The following is an 11638-nucleotide window of genomic DNA, read 5'->3' as shown; positions in this document are numbered from 1 at the left end:
GAAAAGAAAGAAAGAAAGAAAGAAAGAAAGAAAGAAAGAAAGAAGGAAGGAAGGAAGGAAGGAAGGAAGAAAGAAAGAAAGAAAGAAAGAAAGAAAGAAAGAAAGAAAGAAAGAAAGAAAGAAAGAAAGAAAAGAAGGAAGAAAGAAAGAAAGAAAGAAAGAAAGAAAGAAAGAAAGAAAGAAAGAAAGAAAGAAAGAAAGAAAGAAAGAAAGAAAGAAAGGAAGGAAGGAAGGAAGGAAGGAAGGAAGAAATGAAGGAAGAAAGAAAAGAGGGAGGGAAGGAGGGAGGAAAGGAGGGAGGCCTAGAAATCTGCAAATGATTCTAAGTAACAGAAGCCACCTAGTGGTAAGGAGGAGCAATAAACAGACTGATAGGGAATCTCTCAATTCCTATCTCCCATTACTCTCATGGATTTCTACCTCCCATTACTCTCTTCCAAGAACCCTCATCTCAACCCAGGCTGTTCTGCTATTTGTCCCCCAAAACACGTGTTGGATGTTCCTGTCTCTCTGTCTTTTCTCACACCATTACTCTCACCTGAATATCCTTTCCCTTCTTCTCCACTGATCTACATTCTAGTAGTTTAAATACACAGGTGCTTTGATGACCCATTCATTAATGCATTCACTTCCTGAAAAGTACTCCTGACTAGCAGTTTCCTATTAGCAGCAGCAAATGGATAAGGCATTCTCCTAACTCTGAATTCATTCTCCCTCTTTACCTTCCCTTTCTCCCAAACTGCCTCTTCCTTACCTGAGCCTTCTCTTTTGTTATTTCATTTTTAATTTATGGAATAAAACAAGCATTTCCATAACATAGTACAATAAAGCAGAGGATTGCACATGAAACTGCAAATCCATTATGCAAAACTTACTATTCCTTTCAAATATATATAACAAAATTATGATGTAAATTTCTTTTTTTCTCCTTCCCAGTCCCCACCTCAAGATGGCTACCATCACACACACACACACACACACACACACACACATGCACATATGCACACACATATGTAAAATTATTCTATACATCCTTCTATCTATCAGTTCTTTCTCTGGATGCAGAAAGCATCTTTCTTCATATGTCCTTTATACTTAATTCAGGTATTTATAATAGTCAAAATAGCTTACTTATCAAGGTCTTTCTTAAAACCATACTGCTGTTACTGTATTCAGTGTTCTCTTGGTTCTGCTCTTTTAACTGTACCTAATTTTGTGCAATTCTTTCTGTGTTTTTCTAAAATCACTGAGCTCATCATTTCCTTTAGCACAGTAGTATTCCATCACAATCATATACCACAACTTGTTCAGCCATTCTCCGATTGATGAACATCCCTGCAATTTCTAGCTCTTTGCCACCACAAAGAGAATTGCTATAAACATTTTAGAAGATATAGGTTCTTTTCCTCTTTCCATAGTTATCTTAAGAAATAGACCTAGAAGTAATATTGCTAGGTCAAAGGGTATATAAGCAGTTTAATAACATTTTGGGCATAATTGCAGATTGCTCTCCGAAATGGTTATATCAGGTCACAATTCCTCCAACAAGGAATTAATATCCCAGTTTTTCCAAATCCCTGCCAACATTTTACACTCTCCCTTTCCAACATTTTAGCCAATCTGGTAGGTGTAAAATTATATCTCAAGGTTGTTTCAATTTGCATTCCTCTAATCAATAATGATTTAGAGCATTTTAAAAATTACTTTTTTTTAAAAAATCAAAAGAAATTCAAGAAAATTATGGAAAAAGGTAACTAACTAGAAAACAAGATACAAAATCTTAAGGAAGTAAATAACTTCTTAAAAACTAGAATTGGGGGGTGGTTAGGCAGCACAGTGAGTAAGAGTGCCGGCCCCAGAGTCAGGAGGATCCGGGATTGATTCCAGCCTCAGATACTTAACACCCACACAAAACAACTGGCCATGTAACCTTGGGCAAGTTACTTAACCCCAATTGCTTTAAAAAAAAAAACTAGAATTGGGAAAGTGGAATCAAATGATGTTATAAGACACCAAGATATAATAAAACTAGAAAAAATAGAAAAGAATCTGAAACATCTCATAGAAAAACAACTGATCTAGTAAACAGATCAAGGAGAAATGACATAGAATTGCTGGTCTACCTGAAAGTTACAATAAAAAATATATCAATATTTTTGATACAATATCAATACAATATCACAAGAAATTATTAAGGAAAATCGTCCTGAAGTTCTAAAACAAGAAGGTAAAGTAGAAATAGAAAGAATTAACCCATCACCACCTGAAAGAGATCCCAGGAAGAAAACTTACAGGAATGTCATAACCAAGTTTCAAAATTCCCAAGTTAAAGAGAAACTATTGCAAGCAAAAAAAAAAAAATTAAATAGTGCAGAAAAACTATCACCTAGTAGCTTCTTTTTATTTTTTTTATAAAGCAATTGGGGTTAAATAACTTGCTCAAGGTTACACAGCCAGTTATTTCTGGGTGTGGTGCTAAGTATCTGAGCCTGGATTTGATCACCAGGTCATCCCGACACTGGAGCCTGTGCTCTTACTCGCTGAGCCACCTGGCCACCCCTAGGCAATTGGGGTTAAGTAACTTGCTCAAGGTTACATGGCCAGGTGTTTCTGGGTGGGTGCTAAGTGTCTGAGCCCAGATTCGATCCCCAGGTCATCCTGACACTGGAGCCTGTGCTCTTACTTGCTGAGCCAACTGGCCGCCCCTCACCTAGTAGCTTCTATACTAAAAGACCATAGATTTCAGAACATTTTATTTTGAAGAATTATATTGTATCCAAGAATAACTTATCCAGAAAATTTGAGTATAACACTCATTTTTAAAAATGAACATTTGATTAACGGAAAAACTTTCAGGCATTTGCAACAAAAAGACCAGAATCAATGGAAAATTTTATATAAAAGATCCAGAAGAAATATAAGAAAATCATTAAGATTAGGAGAATTACAAAGACTAATTACAAGGCATGATTAAGGTTAAACTGTTTACTTACAATATATGAAAATGTTATTTTTAGCAGTAATTATTAGTTATTATTCTTAGCAATAGTATTCTTAAAACTTTTATCATTACTAAAGTAGTTTGAAAAAAAGGTTATGGCTGAGCTGTGTATGGTGGGATGATTCTAAAAAACAAAATTGTGTAGGAAAAGGTGAGAGAAATTATCTCATAAATATGGGGCACAAAAGAAAGAACTAATGCAGAGGAAATAGATGGGAGTGAGGGGCTGGTAATATTGAAACTTTACTCTCATCTGGGTTGAAAATGAAACAAAGTGTACATCTTTCTGAGCCTTCTTGTACCTCATGCCTCAGTTTCCTTATAAAAATTCAGATGTAGCTCCCACAAATGTAGGGGCATTTGCTGCCCCTGTTTTACATTTACTATGAGCTCAAATAAATGGAATATAGAGTAAATGTTTCTAGAATTCTGAAAAAGGACATATTAGTATAAACTATGCTAGTCAGAGAAGACTTCATTCAGGAGGTAGGAGAAATGGAGTTGGGCCATCCATCCTTAGTCCACATCTTTGGGTTGGTGACACTGATTCATTAACAATCATTAACAATCCTATCTGGGAATAAAGTGTCCCAACAGCTAAATTCTGACTGGCTCTATGAGAAAACCTTCAGCTACAATGGAAATGTACCATGGCTTGTCTTCATAACCTAACAGTTCAGAACACTCATTTTGTAATGGAGCCCACTTCTGTTGTCCCGAAAACCTAACCTGTGATCCAAGTGGAAATCCTTCTCTATTATGTAAAATGAGAAAAAATTCAAATTCTTTATCCCATGTGTCAGAGTTGGATCATGGACCAGCCAAGCATCCAATGTAGTCTTCCATCATACCTGGTTAGTGAGACTGGTGCTTTCAAGCTATTGAAAATGACTGAAGAGAACTCTACTGCTGTTTAGTCATTTCAGCTGTGTCCAACTGTTCACGACACCTTTTGGGGGTTTTATTGACAGAGATACTGGAATTCTTTGCCATTTCCTTTGCTAGTTCATTTTACAGATGAGGAAACTGAGAAAAACAGGGTTAAGTGACTGGGCTAAGGTCACACAGCTAGTAAGTGTCGAGGCCCGATCTGATGAGTCTTCCTGACTTCAGGCCCAGCACGCTCTCCACTAAGCCACCTAGCTGCCCGATGGGAAGACTACGTCACCACAAAATAAATGCAGTCATTTCTCACAATGAACATTAACACTGGGTTTGGGGCATGTGATCCTCAACTCTCTGTAGGAACTAACTCAAAATTGTCCTAAATGGCCTGTCTGGGGAATGCCCCCAGTACTTCTCTTGGCTAGAAACAAAAAGGAGTCGATTTTCTAAAACCTCAGGGTTTGCTGACAGATTTTTCCTCTCTTCCAGTTCCCCGGCTTTGCTCCTAATGGCCTACTCCACAGCTGATCTCGTGGTCTTGATTTGGACATTAATGTTACTGACCTCAGTGTGCTGCCTGACGCAGGAACAAGAGGGTGAGCCATAGGATTATAATTAAGTGACTTTAGTTGAGTGTTCCTAGGAACATTAGCAAAGATCTGAGGAGTTTCCTTTATTTCATTTCATTTCTTTGATACCCTATTTCACCCAGTCTAGAATTGAATGCCACTCATAAAACCAGTTCCAATAATGATTGTTGCATAGAAGGTTTAACCTCCTGTTTTTTTTTTCTAACCTGAGCCAGTTTCCCCCCCCCCTTTAAGGCAGCCCTATGACCCTCTACTCTGTGGTGCTCACTGTATTGGTTCTAGAGTTAGTAAGGATACCTGAGCAACTTAGTCCACTGCAACTGAGAACTTCCAAGCTTAAACAGTCCATCAGCCTTCCCAGCAGTAAGGACCAAAAATGTATACCACCGTGCCTAGCTGAGCACAGTTCCACTTTATCAAATTGCCTTCAGCTGGCTTCACTTATCTGCAACATATATTTCAGCAAAGACATCTGGCAGTACAAGGAAGATGTGCTTAACTGAGAACCATCCTCTCCCTGACACTGTAAACAGTAGGTTAAATTCATAGCCTATCTCTTAGAGCTCCTAACCTGAGAGATCCCTAAAGCAGCCATGAGTGCACTCAGTGATTGCATGGTCACTGAAAAAATACCTACTTTTAATAAGCAGATCACATTTCTATTATGTAGAAAGAATACTTCAAGAATATTTAGTGTGGTAGAAGAGAGGATAAATTTGGGGAGTTTGATAAACAATATCTTCTATATTCCTAACAATTTATACTTTCTCTTCCAAAAAATGCTTTCTCTTCCCAAAAAAATGCTTTCTCTAATTTTGACCCAGAAGAAAGACTGCTAGATAAACAGACCAGGTGTCAGTATATCTATTTGGAAACATATAGAATTTAAGCAAATTTTCTCAAGAATTCAGAGTAAATGACAGCCTTAGGATAAAACCTCAAGTGTATTTACTCTCTTCCAGTGAATTTTCTACAACAACACATTTATAAAGGAAGAGGGGAAACCTCACAACCTCCTCTTTAAATTAGTTATGAAAGGTAGGGAAAGGAACAGGGTGACCTAGGATGGGGAAGGAAATTCTTTGGGACATAGGATCTGGTTTGAGCAAAGGCTCAGGGGCAGAACCGCCATGATCAGTTGAAGGTAGAGGACACTAAATTCATTAGAGAGTAACCAACGAAGATTAAAGACAAATATAATAATAGCTATCCTTCACATAGCATTTGCTTTAGTACTAAACACTTAGCAATTATTTTCTCATTTGATGCTAACATGAGGAAACTGAAGCAGGCGGCAAGTGCCTTGTCCAGTCACACAGTGTGTCAGGCCAAATTTGAACTCAGTTCTTCCTGGCTTCATGCCCAGTACTTTATCCACTGAGCTACCTAGCTGCCCAGCTACTGGGAGATAAGTCAAGTGACACTGTCTAATAAAAGTTTTGGAAGATGCTACTCTGTTGATCTGTTGAAAACCACTATGAAAAGCTTTTAATCAGAGCAGTGACTACTTAAATAGAAGGGACATAAATTTCAGAGGAAGCATTGAGGACAAGGGAAACACTAGTGTATTTGTAGTTGTTAGAACTGGATTCAAATCTTGGCTCTTTCATTCACTTCATGTGCAAATTTATGCAAGTTATGTTAACTTTCTGGGACTCAGTTTCCTCATCTGTAACATGAAAAGGTTGGATTAGCTAACCTCTAAAGTGCCTCTAAATTCATGATTTTATAATGTTTTTAGGCATATAATGTAGCCTATAGTTCAAAAAAGAATCAGTCATGAAAGCCTAAAGGAGTCGTCTGTGAGAAAGTGGAAGCATGTTTTATAGAAGCTAGTGGCAAATATTAACATAAAAGAAGAGGGAAATGAAAAGTTAATTTGGGCCACAAAGATTTTTCCCTTGAAGGTATTATAATAATAATAGGAATTTAAAGATCTTCCCTGCCCCTTAATAGGTCTAAGGGAATTTGAAGATCATTCCTGCTTTAAAGATCTTCCCTTCCCCTGGATAGGCTGAATGTAATCACATGGAGACTGTGGTGGGAGGAGTTTGCTGAACAGGTGGAGCAGAGCTGAGAGGAAGCTGGGAGTAAGAGTGGTTAGAGTTGGAGGGAGGAGAGGATGCAGGCAAGGAAACAGCTAGGTATGGTGTATTAACTGTGTTCCCAACTCCCTACTGTGTTATGGTGTATTAACTTCTTTGTTTCTAGGATGGATTCCATTTTCTGGTGTTGGAATTTGGCTTTCTGGTTTTGGGATTCAGCTTTCTGGTGTCTGAATAAATGTTTTGCTTCTGTATTTTATATGGAGAGCCTGTTATATTTTAGGATTCATAACTGTGCCAGTTTTAGGTGCTGTGAATATTGCATTGGAGCTACAAAGGGGTATTGGTAAAGTAGGTGGTGTTACTAACTCTGACAGAAATTGGGTAATGGGGGGAGGGCATAGATGAAAGATAAACAACTTTTATTTTGTCACATGAGATTTGAAATGTTAGAAAAATCACTTAAATTGAGCCATTGCATGAGCTGGACTGAGCATAGCAAGTGGGTATATGAATTTGGTGGAAAGGAGATGCTTCAGGCATGAGAATACCTAAACTATAGCAGAAACAATGGCACAACAGGTTCATACTCCAGAAACTGAGAACTATAGACTGTTCAACAGAGCCCAGAGAGATCATCCAGTTGTAGATTAGTTAATGAGGAACTTCTGAAGGATATGGTCAATACATGCAATCAAAAGAGGGAATTACAGTCTGGAACCTCACTCTGGAAGCTAAGGTGAGGGAGGACTCGGAAATCTAATTGGTGACTAACATTAAAAGCTCAGCAAAGTTAAGCAGATTTGGAATTATAAACGATTTCTTTATATAATATAATTAATATGCAATTATATATAATTATTACAATGTAATATATAATTTCTTTAGCCATGTGGAAGTCACTGAAGACTTTGAAAGATGTATACAGTGGAAAGAATGGAAGGCAGAGGACAGGAGAGCTAAAAGAGCCCGGAAGCTGAGTGCTAAGAGAATGAAAGATGCTTCCTGCACTTGTAGTTGAAGAGAAGCTCATGCAGTTCTATAGCTGATTTTTGAGAATCAGGGAAATTGGGCCATGTTTTAATGTTGGAGTAAAGAATGAGAAGTGAGTAAGAGCCACCTTAGCATCCACATCCAGAGAAAGAAATGTGGAGTCTGAATGGAGATCAAAGCATACTATTTTCTCTTTTTTTGTTGTTTTGTTTTTTTCTTTCTTGTGGTTTCTCCCATTGTTTCTAATTCTTCTTTACAAAGTGACTAATGTGAAAATATGTTTAACGTGAATTTATATGTAGAGCCTATATCAGATTGTATGCTGTCTTGGGGAGGGGGGAGAGGAAGGAGATGGAGAAAATTTAAAACACAAAAGCTTATGAAAGTGAGTGTTGAAAACTAAAAATTACCTAATTAATCTTTTTTCAAAAAGAATGAGAATTGGAGGATGAAGGAGAAAGGAATTTTAGAAAGGGAATCACAACTTTTGGGGAAGCAGGGGAGAATCAGATCCTAGGGCAAAGGTAAAAAAAAATGAACAAGAGTGAAGATGAGAAGAGAAGTGAATCTGTGGCCTAAAATCTCAATGAACAATTCTTTAAAGAGCTTGAAGCCAAAGTACCAGGTCAATCAGTCACAACTCTGAAAAATGATACAAGGGAAATGGAGTTAACCTGGGACAACAGTAACAATATCACAATGCCCACAGATGTAATGAAAACACATGATTCACCAGTGATGGTAAGCATGCCTTCATGTCTTATTTCCCTCTTTTATTGTCACCAAAAGGAAATTGAGTGTTTTTGATTCCTGTTGTTGTTACTGAGTTTTGCCCAACTCTTAATAATCACATGGATATGGTTTTCTCAGCAAAGATGCCGGGGGCGGGGGGGGTTGCCATTTCTTTCTTCGGTATTTTTTACAGATGAGAAACTGAGGCAAATTAGTGTTAAGTGAATTGCCCAGGCTCACACGGCTAGTAAGTGTCCAAGCTTGAGTTGAACTAAGATCTTCCTGACTCCAGGGACACTGTTCTAACTACTGGGCCACCCTTTGATATACAACAGAAAAATTCTATTAAAAAGGGGCTTTTATAATTAAAAAGGACCCTTTCAGACATATGTAACTTACTGTCCTTGGTTTCATCATCAGCCACTCAGAAATCTAACATGTTCTACAGAAACTATATCTTTAACCAAGTTTCATAACATGATTTACTCATAGCAACACAATTAAAACAAGGCAAAATAATATTTAGGAATAAGGTAAAGCTACATCCCTTGATTCTACTAATAGTTACTGTAAATGTGCTGTTTTCTTTTTCATTTTTGTTTTCAGGACAAAAACAATGCCAAGAAATTATGTTGTGGCTTTTCTAATTGTAATTTGAATCGTGAAGCCATGTTTCTAGATTCTCTGACTATATATCAAAACACTTCCAAAAAAGGACTCATTTTTAATGACACTGGTAAGAAATCTTAAGGGTTTTTTCCCCTTTTGGGAGGGGGGAAGGTAGGGCAATTGGGGTTAAGTGACCTGCCCATGGTCACATGGCTAGTTTTGTGTTGTGTCTGAGGCTGGATTTGAACTCAGGTCCTCCTGACTTAAGGGCCGGTGCTCTATTCACAGTGCCACCCAGCTGCTCCTCCCACCCCAAAATCTTGAGTTTTAAGTCCTTGCTTTTGTTTCCCATCAAGAATCAATATCAGATCTTATTTTAACTTCGAAATGCATTTTGTGTCCTTTCTGTATCTACGCAGGAGAAGACACAGCTGCCAAAAATTTTTCCTGTTATGTTTACAAAGTTTATTTCATGAACTGCACTTGGACAGTAGGTAGAGCGGCTCCAAATGATGTCCAATATTACCTTTATTCACAGAATGTTAAGTAAGTTTTAACTGTAGATGAAAATTGTGAAAATTATGATGCAATGTATTATATCCTACTAATCTGAGGCATTTTGGTTTATTGCAGGAGAGAACAAGAAAGAGAATGTACTAGTTACATAAAAGATTCCCAGAAGAGGCATGTTGGATGCCACTTTGATAAACTTGATGGATTCATAGGCAAGGGTTACTTCCTTGTAACTGGTAGCAGCAAAAGAGTAAAAATAAAAAATTATTGTTCTAAGAAAATTTCACTATTATCAATAGGTGAGAAGTAAACTATATGACCTTACCTATACATTAATAGTCAAAAGATATATTCATATTGATAACATATTTATTTAGAATTGACAAGAATTAGCAAGTGATTGGATATATGGGATAAGAAAGGATGAGTTGCATGGGACAGTGCCATGGTTGAAAACATGTGAGACTGGAAGGATGGTACTATCCTTGAAAGAAATAATAAAGTCTTTAATAGATGTACATTTTGAGGGCAAGATGAGTTCTATTTGGTTTTGAGAGTTTGAAATGCCCAAAAGATAGTTTTTGATGTGGGACTAGAGCTCAGGAGAGAGACCAAGACTGGATATATAGATCTCAGAAACATTTATGTAAAGATAATAATTGAACCTAAGAGAGTGGATGAAGCTACTTAAAGAGGAGAGAGAGAGAGAGAGAGAGAGAGAGAGAGAGAGAGAAGGGAAAGGGTGAGGGCAGAAGGAAGGAAGGAGGGAGGGAAAAGAGGATTGCTGTCAGACTTTAGCAGGTAGCTGGAATTAACATGACACACATTCATTCACAAACATTTAGTGAGAAACTATGTGTAAGGTATCGTCTAGGTGCTAAGTGAATTACAAGGATGAATCCCATTCACAAGCTTCTTACAATTGAATATGGTGGTCCAGTCAGGCTTATCAAGTGGTAAAAGGAGCAAAGAAAAGATGTTTAGGGGAGCTTCTCTGATTTGTATTTTCTTGGAATTTTGGGTTGCAGAAATTTGGGTTGCACCAACTAACATCACTGTGAACTGTTCAAAGTCAAATTGTCTCATACGGTGGCAGAAACCTAAAACAACACATACTATTGGTGACACTGAATTTAAATACCAGCTTCACATACAGGCAAGTATGAGATGCTTTGAAATGTTTGTTTATCCCACTTTTTACTTGTGATTTCTGCTCTGTGTAAAGGTACATCAGAGGCCTGAAGGAAGAAATCCATGCTATTTTCATTGGACTGCTTTAGCAACACCCTTGAATACTGGGGCAAACCTGATTGGTTACAGGAAAATCCTGGTGACCCTGCTGACCAACACTTGATCAACTGACTTAGAACTGCCTAAGATAATGTTAGCTGTAGATGCAGTGAAGTGGGCAATGTTTCACCCATCTGTGAGGAGATTCTCTGAAGGAAAGAGAAAAAAAAGGGTTGTTTGTTTTTGTTTTTTGTTTATTTGTTTGTTTTGCCTCATGAACCCAGAAGACATTTAATTGAATTCTAGAATTAAAAAGGAATCAAGTCATTTTGACTATTACTAAGACCTAAATTAACTACAAAGGACATAGGAAGGAAGACTCTACCTGCATCCAGAGAAAGGACTGACAAGTAGAAGTATGTATAGAATGGTTTTGTATGTAATACATATTTGTGTCTAATGGTAGTTTTCTCTAGGTTGGGGGGAGGGGGAAAAGAAATTTACATGATAATTATATATTTAAATGGAATGGCAAGTAAGTTGTACATAATAGATTTGTAGTTTCAGTGCAGTCATTTTTATTATACTATGTTATAGAGATGTTTTTATCCCATAAATTAAAAATAAGATAATTTTTTAAAAAAGAATAGCTATCAATTCACACATGCTTCTGGTTTCGTAGACATTCTTATGGGAAGAGCACAGGATGATGCACTAAAACCAGTTACCAAGCCAAGTAAATAAATGGTTTTTGTCATGCAAAAACACCCCAGGGGAAAGAGGGAAAGTCTATATGAATTCATTTAAATCTCCAACATTGAAAGAAAGAGAAAAGAAGGCAGGAAGGCAGGAAGGCAGGAAGGAAGGAAGGAAGGAAGGAAGGAAGGAAGGAAGGAAGGAAGGAAGGAAGGAAGAAGAAGGACAGAAAGAAGAAAGAGAAAAAATAAAGAAGAGGAAGAAAAAGAAAGAAAGGAAGAAATAAAGGAAGAAAGGAAGAAAGAAAGAAAGAAAGAAAGAAAGAAAGAAAGAAAGAAAGAAAG

General features: G+C 37.3%; 1 protein-coding gene across 5 annotated transcripts in view; it reads left to right on the top strand.

Moving 5' to 3' along the window:
- CSF2RA (colony stimulating factor 2 receptor subunit alpha) overlaps positions 1-11638 on the top strand; it is a 65153-nt gene that overhangs the window by 35728 nt on the left and 17787 nt on the right. For all 5 annotated transcript variants that reach the window (XM_069072896.1, XM_069072899.1, XM_069072895.1 and 2 more), the window contains 6 exons: positions 4376-4482; positions 8119-8255; positions 8853-8982; positions 9275-9401; positions 9489-9667; positions 10397-10524. In XM_069072896.1, the coding sequence (XP_068928997.1) occupies positions 4395-4482; positions 8119-8255; positions 8853-8982; positions 9275-9401; positions 9489-9667; positions 10397-10524 (789 nt within the window). In that variant the 5' untranslated portion in view covers positions 4376-4394. The remainder of the gene's footprint in view (positions 1-4375; positions 4483-8118; positions 8256-8852; positions 8983-9274; positions 9402-9488; positions 9668-10396; positions 10525-11638) is intronic.

The sequence above is a fragment of the Petaurus breviceps genome, unplaced genomic scaffold (assembly GCF_028583685.1).
Source record: "Petaurus breviceps papuanus isolate PSGF00001 unplaced genomic scaffold, PetGlider_PUasm1.0 90849, whole genome shotgun sequence".
Lineage (NCBI taxonomy): Eukaryota > Metazoa > Chordata > Mammalia > Diprotodontia > Petauridae > Petaurus > Petaurus breviceps.
This window is presented reverse-complemented; position numbering and strand designations above follow the sequence as displayed.